Source organism: Vollenhovia emeryi, unplaced genomic scaffold (assembly GCF_000949405.1).
Source record: "Vollenhovia emeryi isolate VEMERY1.0 unplaced genomic scaffold, V.emery_V1.0 DF939180.1, whole genome shotgun sequence".
NCBI lineage: Eukaryota > Metazoa > Arthropoda > Insecta > Hymenoptera > Formicidae > Vollenhovia > Vollenhovia emeryi.
In genome coordinates, this window is record NW_011967186.1 from 582455 (window position 1) to 604951 (window position 22497).

Here is a 22497-nt window from a genome sequence, read left to right on the forward strand (position 1 = left end):
ATCCCAATTTCCATCTATGTCAAAGCATCCGTAAATTTTTTATGTGGTATTATAATAGATAAATCTTTTATCTATATGTATATATATTTATCACTGTGTTCTTTATAGTTAACAAGTTTTTTACAGATATCAAGAAATGCTTGTTATAATTACTAGATTATATTTTGATTCTATTCTAATTTAATCCCATAAAAGAGCTACATGTTTGGGTAACGTTTAATTGAACAATTTTGTAAAAAAAAGTCGTTTTTAGAACTTGTATATTTAAATGATTAACTCTTTCTAACTGCGTTATAAACTGACAAGAATGGATTGACATTATCAACTAGATGTTATCAACTCTAATTTATTTTAAACGTATTTTAAATACTGGAATAATTTAGACCTGATAGTATTTAGCAGATACGATACAATTTGTTAAATCTTTTATATTTGAGAAAATATTTTTAACAGCTCTCTTGTATGATGTTTTTCATATAGGAAGAATTTTCAGAGAATATATACATATTAAGTTTCCGGAAAATATAAGAGAGAGGTAAATGGCTAATGAGACCGTAGAGTTAATTTTAAATGCATTCTAGTTTAACAGAGTCGTTAATATTACAAAAGATCGACTTGAATTTTCCTAATAAAGTGTGTAACGTTCCTAATAAAGCCACAAATTACGCAACAGGTTGAATACGTCAGTACGTGCTATTGTAATCTAGTTTGAATCCGCTGTTTTCTGCAGTTAGGACTTGATATCAAATTGTCATCACAATGTTTTAAAATTAATGCAATGACCTACGGATAAACGGTTCACTCAGGAAGCATCACGTGACGGGCGATTTTACATATTTGACTTTAGTTCTGAAGGAACGGCTTCAGTTTTTCATGTAACACGTGTACTGGAACATCTCCTTTCCATAAATGTATCTATAAAGTAGGTACGTATTGTGCTCGATATTTGTTATCGATATTATAAGTTACGTGTGAATCTGTGTGTGTATTTGTGTTTGTGCGCGTGTGTGCATGTATATGTATAATATAGCAATAACAAAACCCGAAAAAATTTTTCAGCGGAGAAAGTTACGTGCAAGAAAAAATAATATTGTGCGGCGCGAAAATCTAATATCACAATAGAAATTGTCACACAATGTATTGTAAAGATTTTTTAAATAATTAATTAGAATTATTTTTGGATAATTAAAATGTTATAGAGGATCACTCCTTTCGGTTTCTGGTGTACCGCAATTCGTGACCGAAATTTTAATAACGTATTTCTGAGCAAAAAGTAAGACGAAAATCCTAATACGAAAATGTGAAGGCTATAATACTTTTCAAATGGGAAGCATTTGTAATAGACAAATCAGGTAGTCTAAAGTTCGCGCGTTCAGGGACGGTTAGTGATAAAGGTACTCTTGCATCTTTACCGATATACCTAAAAAAATTTAAGTAATTATATGTACAATGATGCTGATGCTATTGATTGAGTCATATTTAAACATGAAAAAATAAAAAAAATAAATTAAAAATAATAAATATGAGAACTTGTCAACTTATGAAATATCACAGACAATTTATATGGTAAAAATATTTTCTTTAATATCGATTTATATTGAGGTTATTTTTTTAATATGTAGATAAGATAGATTTCATATTTTATTCAATTTGGCAATGCCTAATGGAAACTATAATGTTGATACAAACGCGAAATTTATTAGGAAATCTAGTAACAGTTTTTTTTTCTATTGAATATTATAGTTCTGTTGTGCTACTATTAATACTATGAGATATTGTATTTGTATAATAACGCTTATTTAAAATTTGTTACAACATATGTTCAAAATGCCCTCCGCCCAATTCTACACAATTCTATAATATCTCGTAGTAGTACAATTAATAGTAGTACAATAAAAATATAATAATCAATAGAAAAAAAAGTTTGTTACTAGATTTGTTAATAAATTTCGCGTTTGTATCAACATAGTTTCCATTAGGCATTGCCGAATTGAATAAAATGTGAAATCTATCTTATCTGCATATTAAAAAAATAACCTCAATATAAATCGATATTGAAGAAAATATTTTTACCATATAAATTGTCTGTGACATTTCATAAGTTGACAACTTCTCATGTGGACAACTTCTCATATTTATTATTTTTAATTTATTTTTTTTATTTTTTCATGTTTAAATATGCCTCAATCAATAACATCAGCATCATTGTACATATAATTACTTAAATTTTTTTAGGTATATCGGCAAAGATGCTAGAGTACCTTTATCACTGTGCAATGTACCGTCCCTGAACGCGCGAACTTTAGACTACCTGATTTGACTATTATAAATGCTTCCCATTTGAAAAGTATTATAGCCTCGACATTTTCGTATTAGGATTTTCGTCTTACATTTTGCTCAAAAATATGTTATTAAAATTTCGATCACGAATTGCGGTACACCCTGTACATAGACACAAGAGAAATAATATATATTTAATTTTACAAAACACAAGATATATATATATATATATACTTACAAAACATGCCGTGTAAATTAGTATTAAATAAAGTGATTTTAAGACAAAATTAATGTATAACAAAATAGCGCGCCTGGGTTGCATTAAAACTACTTTGATTAACTATCGAACAATATTCCAAGTGCGTATAAAATTACAATGTTAAATAAGTAATGATATTTATCAAAACATATGTTTTTTAATTGAAAAAAGATTTAATTTTGCCTCACTGCTCGAGTATGCTTGGCTCTATGCTAGCCCGTGACTATACAGTTGAATGAAGAAGTATCTTTTTTATTCAATACTTCTTTTTCTCAGTATACAATGTCGTAAATTTGACATATTTCATTAATTCAGTCTGGAAGTTAACATTTGCATCTAAAATTATTAAGGATGTCAAAGAATAAGTCATATTACACTTGGCAAGCTAAGCTTACAATTAGTTAATATTACGGACTGTCGTGTAATTATACGTTTTCTTGGATTTAATTGTATTGCTTTGCAATCCAAATTGTGAAACTTAGATTATTTCTAGATGCATGTAGCGTACTCATGCTTAGAATGTCAGCATATCTATAATAGACGCATTAATCCATTATAAGTTACCAGCAATTTACAAGACTGCCAGAAATAAAAACTTCAGGACATTAGATCAAAATATATAAAATTATGAAAAAAAATTTTCCGTACTTTCAAAATGGCAGACCAATATAGCGGACCAAATTTTCCAAAAAGGTAACTTTTTCGTTGAAAAGTTATATACAGGGTTTTTTCGGGTCGCTGATTACGAATATGCACTCAGATTCCCGAAATTCAAGATGGCGGATATAACTTTTCATCGAAAAAAAGTTTTTTTTGGTACGCCATATTGGTCAGGCCATTTTAAATGGTAAGTATGGAAAAAATTGTTTTCATAATTTTATATACTTTAATTAATGTCCTGAATTTTTTCGTTTCTGACAGTCCATGGCTCGTAGATTGCTAGTGGCCTATAGTGGACAGAACACGAAAAATAATGAAATTTTCGGGAATTTCTTTAAAAGAATGTATTTAATCAATCGTTCTAGAAATTAAATTCTTTTATTTAAGGATTGAAGTACAAAAAAATTTGTTTGCTAAGAAAATATTTATAAATTAAAAATGGAAGGACAATTGTCCTCGTCTCGGCAAAACGGCAGAGTTCTAGCTCGTTTTGCAATCATCTAAAATAAAAATAGAACAAAAATTTCTTACTTTTTAGGGACATAATTTGTTAATAAATCTGTCAAAATGACAAGTAACAAACAAAAAAATATTGTATATTTCAATCCTTAGATAAAAGAACAGCGTAGTTTCTAAAACAATTGATTAAATACAGTCTTTTAAAAAAAATGCTAAAAATTCCTTTTTTTTTTCGTGTTGTATTGTATCTTAAAATCCCTCCTTAAGTCAATGAATATGTCAAACGTACAGTTGTCGTCACACCGTGGATGGACCCCACTCCGTGGACACAGAGACGCTACTGCTATTACAGACTGTAAGTATCGTGTGTGGGCATTGCTTCGATCGACAGCCGCAAAATGCTGCATCAGAGGAATCCTGATTTCTTGGACGCCAAGCCCGAAAGCTCAGGAAAACCATGCTTGGAATCATGCATCATGCGTCCGAGGATATCACGAAGAGGAGACGGCAACGGTACATATTCCTTTTATATTATATTAATAAGTAAAACCGGGTGTAAATTAACAAAACTCAACAACGCGAAGATATATTGAAATACGTGTCGCTGACCGTGTCGCCATATAATATTTCCAATGGATGATTCCAAATTATTTTCAAAAGATCAGAATTTTAAACACATAACAGACGTGTAAGGTCTATAATTATCTTGATATAAGATTATTTTAGACGAAATAAATGAACACAATTAATCCTATGATTGGTTCAATAGATAATTTCAATTTGTGATGAATACAATCTAAAGCGTTGGTGCACAAATAACGCGGTGCGGTAAAACGACACGTTTTCTTTCTCTTCTTTCCCTTCTACAAGAATTTTGTACTATTCACGGCGATTCGAGTTTTAGCTTCAATCGGTATAACGCTATCTTTTTCCTGCATTGTATATGCAAATTTCATGTATCCATATGATGTACAAACATCGGGTCACTCTCGCAAGTCGTTTCTTTAATGAATATAACGATGGTGAAAAGAATAAAGGGATACGTGAACATAAATTTCTATTAGTAATTCTGCTTTTATCGCTATTTAAAAAACTTGATTGTTTTTGGGGGACAAAGGTATTTATATTTATATTATCTTCTAATTCGCGCTTAAAAGCATTTTACAAAACGTTTCGCACTAATTACCATTTATCTTTCATTTATCTTAAAAAAAGTTTTAAAATTAAAAATTTTAAAAGATTTTTGTTTTAAAAGATAACAGGTTGATAACAGTCCAGTAAACACCATGTAACAGTTGATGTTTACTACATACAATATTATATAACATTTATATTGTTGAGTAGGACATTATAATATTGATGTTACGTACATACGACGTTATATAACATATATTGTTGAATAGGAAATTATAATATTGACGTAACTGTTACTTGGTGTTTACTGGGGTGTTAAAAAAGTACGATTTTAATATTTTTCTTTCATTTACTGCATCGGCGATCAGGTCTGATTTTTCAATTTTTTTTCTACTTTTGGTCGGTTTATGCAGGAGTCACCTTAAATATCTTTTTATTGTAGGTGATAGATGTTTCACCCTTTTGTCTTGAATTTCTTTTAAAAGGTTATATGTTAATGTCTTGAGTGTTTTGCACTACACTGACAACTTTGCCGAACCTTATAGCAATGAGAAACTAAAATTGTATTTGGTAAAATATATCTCATAATTGTGTGTGTTCGCCCTCTAAACACCCTTTTTTAATGTAATAAACTAAATTCACGAAGCAAGAGAGGGAGGGAACTCATAAGTAAGCGCGAGATGCACAACTACCACATTTTTTTTGATTACCAAGTAGTTCAATTGAAATTCAGCTTCTACATTTTATCCAGTAACGTGACAGTTTGTGTAAATCCTGGTCATCATAGTTTTGAGCAACGAAGGTCAAATGAGCAAGTAGTTTAAGAAAAATGTAGAAATATTCTACGACGAGAAACCTCGCTGATAAAATAATGAGCTGCGCTCTGTCGATGAGGAATAAGCGACAAGTGATCTCATATGAACTTCCAATTTTTATGCCTTCCACGAGTTTAGTAATTAAGATAATTTACGAAATTCTTATTAACACGTTTGACTTTGTTGTAAATATTAAATTCTAATCTGTTATCCGCACACAATCTGTACTGCTTTTAACTTTCAATTTAAATTTCAACTATTTATTTCTGAAATAGAAATATCCTTTTAATCTTTCGTTTTCGAGTAGGACGAATGTTCGTAAAATTTTCATAACTGTCAGTTTTACGATTCGTCAATTTTGACATTTTTTCAGGAAATAATGAAATAGCCCGGTAAAAGCGTTTATCAATATTTCGCAGTGTTGACAATATTACGTGTGTGTGTGCGTGTAACAGAGAGAAAATACATTCGACTGACCGATGTACTCTCGTTTAAAAATGAGCGAAAATGTAACGAAAGCCTTACATTTCTGCAACACCGGGCGTACTGTTTACGCTAACAATCTTGAAAACACAGAGCACTTTACGGATGATTTTACTACGCATCCAGATTTTATTCGATATTCGCTCAATTAGCGCCGATAGCAGCGGATTCCATCGGCAACGGAGATTCGTCGACACTATCTAGCGCTTGAATTAAATTATCGGGCGCATCTGCTGTTATCCCGCTGCTGCAGCATATTGTTCTCCCCACCTATTCTTCTTCACTCCACTACAAATTACGCAGGTCAGATACAAATTGAGAGCACGATACAAATTAATTTAATACTTTTGTTTTAACGAGCGCATGCAGGCGTTGAAAAAGATAGCTCGATAATGAGAAATAAATAGTACGATTAACGTGTTTAATATTAAACTTAATATCATTCTCTCCCTCGATGTGCGAAGAGAAATAAATTCGTGGAGCTTTCTGAGGAAGTACTCTCGACCGACAGAAAATGATCTGACGGTCGTACGATCCCGTGAGATTGTCACTTATTAATAATTTCCCTCGCAAGGTTCTCGCATGTGTCGGACTACAATGAAACAGGCATACTTAAGGCCTAACGTGAAGCGTGTAAAAGTTCATTTGGAAACATCAAGCCTGTCTACCGACCAGACGCTAAATTGCGGCACAACGTGGATTGACCGCACAGAATCCCGAGATCCGACGATTGCTCACAGTGCCGCCCGGTCCGCTATTGTCACGACTAGCTCTTCTACGAGTTCTCTCTAATAAAGTTGCCTCCGGGTTGCGTGACTCCCCATTTCTCTGAAATAAGGTGCCACACATCCTGAGAACTCTTCGGTCCCATACCCCCCCGAGGACTTTCGCGGGAGACATGTTTGTAAAAGAGGGCATAAAGCTAAAATATTCATCGCAAGCAGATTCAAGTCGTGACTTTGCCTCGTCAGAACTTTGCACGTAATATTTTAAAATAATTTTTCCTCTGTCCTCTCCTCTCCCTCCCTCCCTGCCCCCCATCCCTCTCTCTCTCTCTCTCTCTGTTTCTCTCAATATATGAATAATTTCCTAATCTACTTGGATACACCTTTTATTATAAATTAACCAAAATATTATATAAATATTACTTGCTAATATTAAATTTTCTGCAAAGTAGTTTATACATCTAGTGACACATACGATATGGAAGCACTGTCACATATAATGGAGAAAGAAAGTGAAGCAGTGTAAAGAAATTTCTCGAGGGAGTGAACTAAATCTAGAGCATCCGAAGTGAATTGCCGCTTTCCAGTAAGAGGAGAATAGTTAAAAAATTATGTTATTACGAAAGAAAAATGCGAACCTCCTCGTTGCTGTATACTTTTCGTCGCCAGTCAAACTATACATCGAATGATAGTTTATTGAAACGACCTACACTGGCCAATGTTTTCATTATTATTATATTTAAAAAAATAATGTCAAGTTATGTATGTTGGCAGAATACCTGAGAAGGGTCCAAATCCCGGACCGAAACGTCGTTAGTTTTTTAAAATAAAAACATTGGCCAGTGCAGGTCGTTTCAATAAACTATCATTTGTTTTATATTGCTGGCGATAAATCCTTTTGTGCGAAACTATACATCTATACACATTTATTTCGTATCGCAAAAATATATACTTTACGTAAATACCACTCGACGATTTCCGTTTTATTCACGCAATGGATCGTCCTGTCATCCCCCGCGAGAAATTTATCGAATCCTCACTTATTGCTAGATAAAAAGTAACCGAGTGCTCACTTATTGGGAGACAAAAAGTAACTGAATAAATAAAATGAGAAACGTAATCTACGCGTTGTAAAGAGAGTTCGAGCTAATGTCTCGAACGTTTTCATTTCCAGTCACCGTTCCCCAGTCGCGTTACATTTCTCCGTAACGGATAAATATCGCGGTGGTGACCCCACGGGATGCGTGGCGATGCGTGGTTACAGGGAGAATCGGAGTGAGACGAGGCGAGGCAGGAAGGTGGTATTCACGGCGGTTTTCCCTGCGATTCTCTCGGATATTCGCGACCTCGCCGACATTGAGGTGTATTAAGACAGTATGTCGCGCGTCGTACCACCGTAATTTACAATATGCGAAAACAAACACGTGGGCGAGACCGCGCTAAAGGAAAGCGGCCCGGATAGAAAATTGCTACGTGAATTTCTCGTGTAAAGCGCGATGTACGCGCAGCGCGTTGGACTGAATTATTCATGCTGAGTAAAAAGTGTCGGCGAGTCGGCATCATCGCGCCGAGGAAACGTTGTAAATTATACTACAACGTCTCGCGTCGTTATCTCACTATAATTAAACGGGGCGATAGGAAAAAAAAAGTCAAAATCGCGGGTAATTAATAAAATACGTTGTAAAAACATAAATTACGCGCAAGGAGCGAAATTCAATTTAAGCTCCTCGACATGAAATCCCGATGATAAGAGGACGGGCCGAGGAATCGATGCGCGAAAATTTATTATGTCCCTTCGATAATAAAGTAAAAGAAATAACGATCGCAGTATGAGACGGGCGCGCAAAATTAACTGATACAATTAATGAGAACATGGCAATATGGTTATTTTAAAATACCAGACAACGCAAGCGCGCGCCATTTGCTCTCGCTAAAAATTACTTGGTTTTACAGCTGCAAACAACACGACTGAAGTATATAACTTTGAGCTGCTATATTGAGTCAATCGTCGATAATTTTAGAATTTCGCCTTCAGATTCAGAATTGGCAAACGAAAAATCTTCTAGATATGAAGTAGTAAGGAGAGAAAGAAGTGTTGGTTTTTTCATTCCGGGAGGTGTAACTATATGTTACACCATGCTTGAAAAGATTAATTAATTACCCATGTCTTTGAAAACACTCGAACTAACTACTCTGCATGTTTCCTTAAGTTACGTAAGCGCTATTTTAACCAATCTATGATTGCCTTATTTAAATAACTTAAATTGTGCTACGAAGAAACTTATAATATGCAATATTGCTTCCTCATAGAGGAAGCTTTGTTTCGATGCGAAAATTTTTTTGTTATCACACGATATTTCTCACAAAACTCTCAAGTGATCGAATGCAGGAACTCATTAAAAGCGTGGTTTACGATACACGTAATCACTATAACACGTAATGATTATGATACTTGGCCTATTTTTATCTACAGATTAGTATACTTTATTTGTGCGATAAAAATAACAGCACTTGTAAGATTTCTTCATCGTTTTGTGAAATTTGGCGTGGCTTTAAATTCAAAAATTAAAATATTTGGATAATTGCGATAGCTCTTTCGCAAAATGGAAAACGTATTTGTAATGTTTCAATAAAATTTCATACTTTTCGTGATAACATAAATATGCCCCGGAATCTAATCAAATTTATGTTGATTTATTTTATATAATCTTCGCTTATATAAAGTAAAACACAATACATTACAATATATTTGCGATACTTTATCCTTTACATTTCCCTATTGTCAATAATATTTCTTGCGAAAATATTATGTAAAAGATAAATGAAAGATAAATAGTAATTACTACAAAACGTTTTGTAAAATGCGTTTAAGCGGAAAATTAGAAGATAATATAGATGTTTGCTGTGACGTGTATGAGTGCCAGACACTTCTGTTTCACTGCAATAGTCACGCAAACTAGACACGCTAGCTTTTGTCAAGTTTATAAAATATCATTTTCGATATCAAGCTTCAGCAAGGATCGGAGGCAGATGTCGCGCTTTGCGCGTGATAAGATCGTCTTGATTACTGTGTTCTTGCAGATTATATTATGAATCCGCATTGGTACGAGTGCTCTACGTATGAAGAAGCGTATAAGAAGTCATTGGAGCATCCGGAAGAATTTTGGGGCGAGATTGCCGGCTGTATCGACTGGAGCAAGCCTTGGCACAAGGTCCTGGACAATTCCAACGAGCCGTTCACGAAATGGTATCTCAAAAAGAATCGTTAAAAGAACCGCATCGTGATTCTGGTCGCGTAATTCTTTCAAAACTGATCAATTTTTTATTCCCACAGTAACAAATTCTAAAAGAACAAGAAACTATTGCAGATAATCTTTCAGCTGACGTCATTCATTTCCGAGACTTTTCTTGCGAAACTCTACATCTTTCCATCGAAAATTACCTTTACCAGAAATTTTCTAGATTGAAGAATTTAACTTTGAATTCACGCGAAGTTATGTTTAAATAGATATTAAGAGCCAGAGCCACAGAGAGCTTTACCTTAAGGGAACAGCTACTATAATAGCAATTAATATAATAAGATCCCTCTAATATGCCTTGCGGGAATACTCGCGGCAAAAAGGATCGTAGCCCTTGCTTTTCCTTCACGCAGGTTTGTCGGCGGTGAACTGAACGCATGTTACAACGCGGTGGATCGGCACGTGCACGCAGGGTACGGGGAGAAGACAGCCCTCATCCACGACAGTCCCCAAACGTCATTAATACGCAAAGTGACGTACAACGAGCTGTTGGAAAAGACATCCGTGCTGGCGGGCGCGTTGGCGGATCTTGGTGTGCGCAAAGGGGACAGGGTGATTATATACATGCCGCTGATCCCCGAGACTATAATCGCGATTCTCGCCACTGCCAGACTCGGGGCGATTCACTCCGTGGTCTTTGGAGGTAACGACAAGGTGACGGTTATCACGGCCGTTACGTAAATTAAGTTTCACTGTTAAAGTGCCACGTGGATCTTTTTACACGGAGCGCACCAAAAAATAGAGTCAACAGAAAAACGCAGACGAATTGTAAAACTGACTGTACGATTAAAATTTACGTATTCATCTTTCTTGCATCTCTTATCCGTTTCTTCTATTTTAAGACCTTTTATCTTAAAAGAATTCGTTTTTACGATTAAGCAGTTGATCAACCGTGACTGGCGATGTGTTTTTAACACAGAAAATTTATTGCGAAAAATATTACCTTGGCCAGGGTGTGAACCTGCGCCTCCCTTCACTCTAGGGCGAGCGTCTCAACCAATTCGACCACCGAGGCATGTATAAATATGGAGGTCCAGGTCCAGGTTCAAACCCTGGCTGATGTAATATTTTTCGCAATAAATTTTCTGTGCTAAAAACACATCGCCAGTCATGGCCGATCAACTGCTTAATCATGGTCATTTATCTGCGTCAAATGATTCTTGATAAATTTGTTTTTACTTCGAAGACGGATACGCCAATTCTTCCAGGCTCTTTTAAATGTCAAGTCGCTTTGTTCATAATATAAGAGCCTGAGTCGCGTAATAAAATACCTACTTCTATTTTAAACAATAATCAATACGATTGTCAATACAATACGATTATACTTGTAAATATTCGTTTCAGGCTTCGCAGCGAACGAACTGGCGTCCAGAATAGACCATGCCGAGCCGAAGGTTATTATTGCGGCGAGTTGCGGTCTCGAACCGTCCAAAGTGATTAAGTATGTCTCTTTATCCGAGATATTTTGACAAAATTGCATTAAAAAAAGTAGCAGCTTACAGCTAAATTCCTAAAGAGTTCCCCAAGAGAAACGTTTGTGACATGTTGGATCACGGATATTAATATTTAATAGAAATGCTAATATTAAGTGACACAATTCCGTTCTCCGACAATTAATATTAATATAATTATTAAATCCCCCTTGAAATTCTTCTTAGCCAGCAAAGTGTGCACAGCATCGGCGCGGATCTCTTTTTTTCTGGTTGAATAATTTTGAAACGTGTATTTGAGAGAGCATAAATATAAGAATTGACTCCGAACAAGCCACAGTGCGAGCAACCAAATTCGCTATCACATATTCGACACTTCGCTCAATCTCCTCCTTACATTCCTCCTTTAATTCGCGTGACTCGACATGCAGGTATACTACAATGCTAAACGGCGCCATGGATATGATCGTTGCACCGAGGCCGAAGTGCATCGTATTTCAGAGAAGAAACGTGTGGGAGGCTCCGCTACTCGAGTCACAGCTCGACTGGGACGATCTCATGAAGCGATCGAAACCTCATCCGTGCGTAATGGTTGAAGCTAACGATCCACTGTATATATTGTACACGTCAGGAACCACAGGTGTGTCTTGAGATACGTACGCGGCTAAATCCAGGAAACGCCTCTGGAAATGAAGCGAGGAGTTCTCATCTCGTGTAATTTCCTTCCTTTCACTACCTACGCCTAGACAATCCCCTCATCGTTCCCTCGACACTCTCTCTCTCTCTCTCTGTCGTCCCTTTACGTCTTTGTAATGCGTTATCTCTCTTTGAACGAACCAAAATGATGCTCCTGTTACGCGATCACGAGAATTGTTATGACACTAGGGCAGCCGAAGGGGATTATAAGACCGATCGGCGGCCACTTGGCGACACTCTGCTGGACCATGAAGACGGTTTATGGAATGAATAAGAACTCCATTTGGTGGGTGGCCTCCGACATGGGATGGGTCGTCGGGCATTCCTACATTTGCTACGGCCCTCTCGTCTACGGCGCGACGAGCGTCATGTACGAAGGGAAACCCGATAGAACGCCGGATGCTAGTCAATACTTCAGGTTTTAAACACTTTTTAATTCATTGATTAAAACACTATCGGGAAACGAGGGAAGCAGTTCTCTGGTAGACGAATTTCTCTTATCCGAAATAAAAGTTTTTGTCAGGTTCTGTCTCGGAAAACAGAAATGCGCGGCTTAAGAGGTCTGCAAATATTTTGCTTTGTCAACGACGAAAGATCAGCTCTGAGAAAAACCGAGGAAGTCATAATAATAGCATTCGCCGATTCTTTTCGAAGTCGCATTGTTTTCTCTTTCGAGTTATGATCGTTCGAGAAGTCCATGTTTCCTCAGCGAGTCTTTCGCAGTTTGTACGCAAATGCACAATACTCGCGCGCGTCTCACTTATTTCATTTTTACTACTTTAGTGGATCGTTCTATTTTCACTATATCACGCTATCTCTACCGTGGATAAATGTAATTGAGAATTTCTTTATGAACTAATTGATTTTAAGCGAGTCCTCTCTTTTTTTCCCCCCAGAATCATCGAACAACATGGCGTAAACGCGTTGTTTTGCGTGCCCACTGCTCTGCGAGTTATAAGACGAGTGGATCCGGAAACGCTATTAGGAAGAAAGTTTTCGTTAAAATCGTAAGTTTCAAAGCGATCCACTAATTGCCCCCCCGCCCCCCGAGGGGGGGTCGTCTCGAGAGAGAGAGAAGCTTTTTCTCATAAATAAACAAATTCCCAACAGCCCGAAAAGACGAACAAGTTTTGCTTTCAGCTTAAAAACGATATTCGTGGCCGGTGAGTTTTGCGACTACGAAACGAAGGCTTGGGCCGAGAAGGCGTTCAAAGTGCCGATCTTGAACAACTGGTGGCAATCGGAGACTGGACATCCCATCACGGCGCTGTGCTTGGGATACGGTCACCACGCGAATTTGCCCAAGTTCAGCACGGGGCTCTCCATACCCGGTTACGACAGTGAGTCCCCTCGATCGTTCGTTTCCCTCGGCTCCATTTTTTCTTCTTCTTTTTTGTTTTATTATAATCCTACCCTTGATCATCTCCCCGTCTAAATAATTTCGCTTCGTATAATAAACTCTCCGTTCGTCCCTGTGCTAAATCACTTTGTGAATTCATCTCATCGACAGTACGCATCCTGCGCGAGGACGGGAGCAAAGCGTCGCCGCACGAACTCGGACGTATCGCGATAAAGTTACCGCTGCCACCTGGATGCATGTCGACCCTTTATCAGGCATCCGAGAGGTTCAAGCAAGTATACTTCTCGACATTCCCGGTAAGTAAATACACGGCAGGTGCTAATTACGCTTAACGATGCCGCGGAACGAACACATGTTTCGCACGGGATAGAAACGGGATAGAAACGGGGTTGTGTCGCTTGGCCGAAGAAACATTTGGATAACAAATTTTCAAGGTGAAAGACTCCGAAAAAAACCCCCGTGATTCGGAAAACCTCTTTCTGCTCTGAAAAGCCTCTCCCCGTCTTGAAAAGTTTTCTTTAACTGATTGTGAGTAAGACAGCTCTGCTGTCAAAACATTTGGATAACAAATTTTCAAGGTAAAAGACTCCAAAAAAATCCCCGTGATTCGGAAAATCTCTTTCTGCTCTGAAAAGCCTCTCCCCGTCTTGAAAAGTTTTCTTTAACTGATTGCGAGTAAGACAGCCCTGCTCTGTACACATAATCCTACTTCTTTTTAGACCCTACACCCCTATTTCCCCTTAAGACTCAGCCCGCGAGAACCTTTCGCTTGAAACCCTAAAGCTGTCTACGATTTGCACATTTCGGCCGATTTTCGCGAGTCACCGCCTATTACCTCCTACTCGAGTCATCTGACTAAAGCTATCGGTGCCGAGGATATTTCCGGCCAAGAGAAGAAACCCCCGGAAGATCCATTGTTGAAATCGTTACGGCATCATTGAACACCCGGTTTTGTTTCGATAGCGGGATGAGATACCGATGCTCTTGCAGGGTTACTACGACACGATGGACGCGGGGTACATCGACGAGTTCGGCTACGTTTACGTCACGGCGAGGGACGATGACATTATCAACGTGGCCGGCCATAGAATATCCACGGCTGCGTTGGAGGATATTATTTTAGCTCATGACGACGTGGTGGACGCGGCGGTCGTCGGGGTGCCCGATCACACGAAGGGCGAGGTGCCGCTGTGCCTTTACGTCAGACGAGAAGGTATCGCGGAAGAAGCGCTTATCATCTTTAATGTCGGCGTCCAGCAACAGCTTTTCCGCCGCGAATTGTAAATCTCAGTACAACTCAATATTAAGGGGGCGATTTCAACCAAACGCCGATTAACTTGTGAAATAATATCCGGATCATTTTCTCTAGGATATTCATTTCTTGTTCGTGGTATTTCGTGTTGTTTGACACGTGGAAAGGAGAATTAGATTAAGAATAATGAGTTACATGCATGTTAGAAATTGTACTGCGGGCGATTCTGCACGGAAAGAATTTGCTCTTAAAATTTCGAGGAACTTTGTGAGAGTTTGTTGAAATTTTACCATACATCTCACTAGTAATTATACTTTGTATACATAATTAATTGGTAAGGATGGGAAGTAACTCGTTACTTGTGACGAAGCTACCCCATACAGCACCAAAGCTTTCAGAAACATTTCAGAAACATTGCAACATTGCAATAATGTTTTCTGAAATGTTTCTGGAAGCTTTGGTGCTGTATGGGACAGTTACAGTTACTTTTTTTTTAGTAACTCTAACTTAACTTCGTTACTTTCTCTACGTCTGTAACTTAACTCAGCTACATTCAACTATTATTTAACAGTTACTTTATATATTTTTTGAACCTCCACAGATCGCACTAAGCTTTGCACAAGCGCATAAACGCCTTTACCGACACTTAATAATTTAAATGCAGACTTAACAGTTTTACTTTCATCGCAAGTAAATAACTGCAAAGTAACGATTCGTTTCTTTTCGAGTAACCGTAACTGTAACGCGTTACTTTTCAGAATTGCTAACTTGTAACTGTAACTAGTTACATTTCCAGCGAAAAAACTGTAGCTGCAACCAGATACTTTTATAAAGTAGCTTTCCCAACCCTGTTAATTAGTTGATAACTAATATGCCTACATATGACAATTCAAAAATATTAATTTAGCCACAAGGAGCGGAAACGATTGCGATTTAATTGCAGCTTCTTGCGCTCCGATCTTTTTCAACGAGTTAACGAGAATCCAATATAATTGCGAAATAATCGCGGCTGAATCTGATAAGGGTATCCTTCTTTTAGACGCGACGAGCAACGAGGAGGAGATCAACCAAGAGCTGGTCGCGCGGGTGCGGAACATGATCGGGCCGATCGCCTCCTTTCGCGTCGCCGCCGCCATTACCGCGCTACCCAAAACGCGCTCGGGGAAGATCGTCCGTAAATCGATCGCCACTTTGGCGCGGTCGAAGCAAGTCAAGGTACGAGTTAAACTCTCGATCAAATGCCGATCGACGGGAGAACAAATTGGACCGTTCCGAGCGCGAGTCGTTATCCGCCCGCGAGCGGAAGTGACGGGCGCACGAGTATCAACCCTCCGGGACGTTACGGGTTGCAAAATTTAGAAACAGTAAAGAGAATTGCTAGCCGACATCAGGCCGGCGGATGGTTTATTCGCTTGATTCCTAGATTTTAAAAAGATCCGAACGATCTACCGGGCTCTCTGTAATATTTACAGTAAACGCCGATAAACGAACAGTAACAGAACATCGATGTGACAATCTCCTCTGCTCAACAATGTAGAGGAACCGCCTCTATCATGAGATAGGTCTCTAATGTGAGACGGCAGGTTTTCAACGTCCACATTCAATCGCACGTCTCTCCTCGCAACGATTACACGATCTAACGAGGAGTCTTCCGCTAAACAGACCTCGCTCCAAAGGCTACTCATGGTGGAATCGTCCGATGAGCTGCCTATTAATTTAACAGAAACCTCGCTATCCCATATTAGGATCCTACCCTAATAGGGGACTCTTCTGTAACAGTAAACGAAGCATGTGTTACATTTACATTGTTGAGCGCTGAACTTGTAACATCGGTGTCGTTCAACTTCCCCAAGGAGAAGTGAAAAATCAAGATGACGTCGATTTCGTGTTACATCGACCAAAATATGACACAAATTTGGCCAATGTGACATCAAATCGACAAATTTGTCATATTTTGGTCAATTTGACACCAACTCGACATCATCTTGGCTTTTCGTTTCTCCTTGGGTTGGTAGTCGGCGTTTAACGGGCTATTGAACAGTCGAAAAGTAAGAAATAACTCGGCCGCGAAAGGATTAATTACAGTAGCGCGATATTTCGAGAGAGAGAGAGAGAGAGAGAGACAGGTCTCTCGCAGAGTTCATGCAAAAGCGAAAGAGGAAACTCACCCCTCGCGCCGTTCCTCCGCGACCGTCGTCGCCGGTCTCTAGCCACGGGCCTCTTTCAGATTCCAAGTACGATCGAGGATCCAACGGTGTACCGCGAGATCAAGGAGGCGCTCCAGAAGCTCGGCTACGCGAAACTGGCCCCGGATCCCCAATGACCGCGCCTCGCGCGAACGACTCAGCCACGCGCTAGAGGAGAACACGGGGGAACGAAAAAAATAAGAGGAGAACAGACAGCTTCCCGGAAACCGAGGGACGCGACTTGACAATGGCGCCCGCGACTCGGACGCAGGCGGGACGAAAGAGCGAAGGACGGCGGGACATCCACGGTCCCTCTACTTACGTTCCCCGGCATTCTTCCTGCACTCGAAGCGAGACCGGGCGCGTCTTCTTCAGGGCGGAACAGGGACCCCGCTCGAGCGACTTTTCCGCGCGGGAAGATGCGAGTGGAACGAAACGTCCGCTTGAAACAAGTGCGGGGGGGGAGGGAAGCGCGCGCGGCAAAAGAAGGCACTAGGCCTAGCGCCCTGAAGTTGCCCGCGGTCGGCGATTGTTTTGGCGGCAGGGAAGCGAGGTGTACGAAAATGAAATTAAACACCGTACGAAAGACAAAGCTCGCTTCCCGTTGAACTCGGCACAGGCGTTCGTCCCGCGAGGAGCTGCAATGCCACGCGAATGTAGAAAGGATAAATGTATAAAGACAAAGGCCGACGGCGGAAAACGATCCGTGAACGCTGTCTCTAGAAACAAACAAAACTCGAGTCGTGAAAGTCTCTCGTGTACGACTCGAGTTTTTCTCCGCCTTGTGGAAAAGTAAAATGTTCTCTCTCAAGGCAGGAAGAGTCGCGAAGCGTACGTCGAAGTTCGCGCGTTCCCTCTTCTTTTTTTTTCTCCTCCGTCGTCCGTTCGTATCACGCGAACGATCGCGGCGCGCTTCGAGCGAGTTTTAGGGCGATAGACTGCCATGGCGCGGGGCGCATTTGTTGCGCCTTGAACATTTGCAAGTCCCCCGAAACATGTGCAACATTCAGATTTATTCCATCTGCCTCTGACTTGAATATACATATATATATTGTATATATATATATTCTCGAGGCTCGAATATATAATATTTTAACACGATAGGAGATCCGTCATACTGCAGGGATGCACGGTGACGCGCATCCACGTTCCCATTAAAATTATCAGGGCACACTTTTTTGCAAATTTGTTTTTAATGACAATATAATAAGAAACAGTATAATAATAATTGTAATATTAATTTTATAATTATAAATTGTTGTGTAACACTATTTTGTTGATTTATTCAATAAATTTCTTTTTCCAACTCTTACCACCACTTTAATAATAATTATTCAATAATAATTATAATATTAATCATATATTTCCTTAATGTTAATTCCACAATCGATATCGATCGCTGCCTCCGCTTCCATGTGTCGCATCTCAGAAGAATAAAAATATCGTGTTTTTTCTTGTTTTATTATCAAGGAGACACGGTTAATTATTTGATCATTATCCGTTTTTTATAATTATTCCAATGCAAGTGCCATCATTCAGCTTATCTAATAAAAGGAACACACGCTCTTGAGTTTTCTTCTTTTTTTCCCCCCCTTTCGATTGTGTATGTCTCCTCATCTATATAGTCAAATCTATTTGCTCTTGTATCAGGCTATAAATATTTTTTTTCCCGTCTCCCCGCTCTGCCCCCCCCCGTCCCACCCCCCACCCCGTTACCCGTTGGCGTCGTAACACGTGGACGCACGTATTGTTTGTATAGCTCTGCGGTACATAGGTGTGAGTTGTGTTATATGTTACATTATTACTAATTCGCCCGAATTTCATCATGCCCGTTCGGTTTGCTTAATATCTCGTGTGCTCGCCTTGCATCGTCAAATATTTGTCACATTGAAATAATGATCAATTTTTTTTTTATTATTAATCTATCGTAACATTTAAGCAAGTTTTTCTTTCCTTTACTCGACGACTTTCAGCACCTTGCCAATTGCGATAGTTTTATCTGAAATCATACAAGCGTACACATTTACATGAACATTATCGCAGTCGCGGAGCAAACAACGGGAGGTGGAGGGAGGGAATCGGAGGCGAGGGGAGGAAGAGATGCGACGTCGCCGTACTACTCACTTTCATCCCTAAGAGTGAAGCGGCCCATTTGTTGGAACAACTTGAATCTTTCGAGACATATAACTCCCGCGCACTCGATTCTCATTATAGCCACCTGGTCCTGTTTCACGAACCTTGGCCTCGTCTTACTTTTATCGCCCGTCTTCTTGTCCACCAGACAGATCAGCGCCTTCACCGTGACTTCCTCCGCCGCGCAATGGATGTGCATGACCGCGCTGTATCCCGCGCAAATGATACTCTTGTGTTCCAGAATCACCACCTGCGCGTCGAAGACCTTGCCGGTCTTAATAGGATTGTTGCTGTCGCACAGGACAAATCCGGGACTGACATCTTCCTCTTCGATGCCTTTCAGCTTGATCTTGACATTTTCCCCAGGCCCAACAGACGTCACCTCTTCGTCGTCCGACCACAGCTGGTCCACCGTTACTGCCGTCTACGTATTTAAATTGAAACACTCTCACTAATCCATTTCGTTTGCACGACAAAATATGAAAGCCTTAAAAGTGTCATGCGATCACGAAAATGTTGCAATTCTTCGGTATTAGACTCGGCGCGAGAAATCATCTCTACCCGTTAAATGAAGTTGAAAGTTATGATCTTGAAGCAAAATTTTTCTTGCTTTACAATCGTCTCCTTAAGAGACTTTGCCCTCCAAATTTCAGAAAGGAACTCAAGAGAAGGCAACGAACATTTTGCGCCAATGCAAATTATGAATTAATTTCAGAACCAAAGAATATATACGTACCCTATTTGGCATAACGAGCAACGACTGTCCTTTTTTGGCCTCTCCCGCTTCGACCTTGCCCATAACTACTGTCCCCATGTCTTTGTATTTGTCGACGATCGGCATGATAAAAGGTCCATTGCTCTTACGATTGAGCGAGGGTAGCGAATCGATAAAAGGTATGAATGGTGGGCCGCTGTACCAATTACAGAGATGTTCGGGGATCGGATCCTTTAATCCGATACCGAGCTGACCAGAAACCGGCATGAACGTAAGATCTTTCGCAGGATTGAATCCTAATTTACGAAGGTATGGCAGTATCTTATCCCTGAAAGACACACGGTTTTCTATTCGTGTGAATCGATAGAAATGCAATATTTTCATCGGTTATCACCAGCAAAAGAAAATGTATACTTTAGGAATAAAAGGAATCTTAATAGTTTCAGTAACTGTTCTCTAATAGCTGTTCAATTTCCAATTAATTTCTCGAATAAAATCACTCTACGTTTTCTATCTCTAAGTCTCGCGCGCACTCGATGCATACCTGCATTCATTGTATCGGCCTTCGTCCCACTCGACAGTAGGATCGTCCATCTTATTCACTAATACAACCAAATGCTTGACACCCGCGGTTTTAGCGAGCATAGCGTGCTCTCTCGTTTGACCCCCTCTGTCAAAGCCCGTCTCGAATTCGCCTTTCCTCGCGGAGATAACGAGCACCGCTAGGTCGGCTTGCGCCGCGCCGCCAATCATATTCGGTACGAAGCTTTTATGGCCGGGTGCGTCTAATATTGTAAAGTGCTTTCGTTCTGTCTCGAAGTAGGCCCTGCCTACTTCCACAGTTTTCCCCTTTTCCCTCTCTTCTTGATTTGTGTCCAGCGCCCAACTTAAGTACCATGTTTCTCGACTTCTCTCTTTTGCCTCCCGCTCGTATTTCTCTAAGGTACGTTTGTCAACCATTCCCGTGAGTGCCATGATCTGGCCGCCGATAGTTGATTTCCCAGCGTCTGCAAAACGCCAGATATAACGCCGTCCGACAATCGATCGCACAAAAGGTGCAATCGTGGCGACTCTCCCGCCCGCCAACTTTTCCAGCGCAACTTGTATATTTCATTTATGCTCCTCAGAAATTTATTACTCACCCACATGCCCTATGAAAACAACATTAACGTGTTCCTTTTTGCTTTTAGTGTCCTCTGCTACTTTGACAGGTTTCTTTTTGGGTACTTTAACAACCAGTTCCTCGTCCTCGTCATTGTCGGCCTGAAAACAAACGGGATATAACGATAGAATGAAAAGCCCGTCGGAGGTCGATGTAAATGCAACTTGTCTGCACGATAAAAGCGCACGCTGCTGCGGAAGAAAGGTACGCGCTGAAACATCCGGGCAAGTTTATACTCACTTCCTCGTTTTCCGGAGTAAGTAGAGGATCCCCATCAACCGCCGCTTCTTCCCAGGAATCTGCAGGTTGGTGCTCTGGACTGGTATTTAGTTGGTCATTGACGTTCGGCGGTGGAGCCCCTCCCCCAGCAGGAGGTTCCTCAACTCGACTGCCAATTGGGTCTGACAGAACAACGGGAGTGGAATTTCCTACAAAAAGAAAACGCACATAAGTTAAGGCGCATACCGAGATAGAGAATTCTCGACAAAGATAAGAACAGATTGGAAAGGAACTCGATTAGATAATGACATGCACGTCAGTCGTCGCTTTACATGAGTCGCGTTTTATCTCAGTAAGTTGTGTACCTTAAACCTTGTGATTTATTCTTAAAAGTTATTTGATTTACTGATTAATTCGTCGACTTCGTCGTTTCCTTCGTGTCAAACGTTTACGATTTCTTACGTAAAACCGAGTTGAGGCCGAATCTCTTTAAATCACAAGAATTGCAAGCGCAATACAAAAGTCCACGTTGAGCCGCAGCCTTTTTCCGGCGCAAGGCTACAGAGATATCGATTCGGTGCGCATCCTATCAATGTTGTACGTCGGCGCTTTCCTAGAACATCCGCTCAAACCCCGGCACGGTATTCAACAAACTGTATACCGAAAACAAACGCTTATCACATGGAGACGTGCAGCGAGACGCCGCGTCCTTACGTCGAAGGTTGTCAGCTTTTAATCGAAAAGCCAGCGATCATTCGCCGAGGCCTGTCGCACGACGCTCGGATGAACGGAGGCTCGTTAAACAGAAACAATCGCAATTGAACATCCAACGACTCGGCGCGCGACAATTCCTTCCGGCGCGTTCGGCCTCTCTCGAATTACGGCTCTTCGCTCACCAGGTACCGCGTCAATCCGAATTCAACAATCGCGCGCCGAACGGATCGCACACCACGGCGAGGTAACGTTAACGCAGGCCAGCGGCCGTGGACCGACGTGGAGTCGGAACGGAGGGTCGTCTCACGTGTACGCGAGAGACCATATGGTACCCGAGAGACGGCGACGTCCGAACGCGGTGGAGGACACTCCGCGGGCCCCGAGGTGCGCGGGGCGACGCGCGAGACACGTCCACCGCCACGCGGTCCCGCGGAGAGACCTGCGGGGCGGGAGGGGGGCGAGTGGCGCAACGACGAAGGGGATTGTAGTCGTGGCGAGGGGGCGGCCGCGTGCGTG

The 22497-nt window shown here is 40.3% G+C and overlaps 3 protein-coding genes across 5 annotated transcripts in view; 1 reads left to right on the top strand and 2 right to left on the bottom strand.

Annotated features, from left to right (window-relative positions):
• Positions 1-17094, bottom strand: part of LOC105563114 (myosuppressin) — a 39133-nt gene extending 22039 nt beyond the window's left edge. The window contains exon 1 of the mRNA XM_012014429.1: positions 17021-17094. The gene's annotated coding sequence lies outside the window, so the exon portion shown is untranslated. The remainder of the gene's footprint in view (positions 1-17020) is intronic.
• Positions 407-18356, top strand: LOC105563112 (acyl-CoA synthetase short-chain family member 3, mitochondrial). 3 transcript variants are annotated; one of them, XM_012014427.1, is made up of 13 exons: positions 407-926; positions 3950-4171; positions 9897-10062; positions 10468-10757; positions 11459-11559; positions 11980-12184; positions 12430-12658; positions 13137-13247; positions 13381-13580; positions 13751-13896; positions 14591-14813; positions 15892-16067; positions 17080-18356. In XM_012014427.1, exons 2-13 carry the CDS (start codon positions 4057-4059, stop codon positions 17173-17175), a joined length of 2058 nt encoding a protein of 685 aa, XP_011869817.1. In that variant the 5' UTR covers positions 407-926; positions 3950-4056; the 3' UTR covers positions 17176-18356. The 3 variants fall into 3 exon arrangements, with proteins under 3 accessions (XP_011869817.1, XP_011869815.1, XP_011869816.1); XM_012014425.1 differs by having other exon boundaries at positions 415-926; positions 11459-11555; positions 11976-12184; XM_012014426.1 differs by having other exon boundaries at positions 415-922; positions 11459-11555; positions 11976-12184.
• Positions 18357-18934: 578 nt separating this feature from the next.
• LOC105563187 (eukaryotic peptide chain release factor GTP-binding subunit ERF3A) overlaps positions 18935-22497 on the bottom strand; it is a 6500-nt gene continuing 2937 nt past the window's right edge. The window contains exons 2-8 of the mRNA XM_012014566.1: positions 22314-22420; positions 21289-21476; positions 21029-21149; positions 20431-20893; positions 19908-20214; positions 19163-19595; positions 18935-19037 (exon numbers count right to left, since the gene is read on the bottom strand). Of these exons, the coding sequence (XP_011869956.1) occupies positions 18994-19037; positions 19163-19595; positions 19908-20214; positions 20431-20893; positions 21029-21149; positions 21289-21476; positions 22314-22420 (1663 nt within the window). The 3' untranslated portion in view covers positions 18935-18993. The remainder of the gene's footprint in view (positions 19038-19162; positions 19596-19907; positions 20215-20430; positions 20894-21028; positions 21150-21288; positions 21477-22313; positions 22421-22497) is intronic.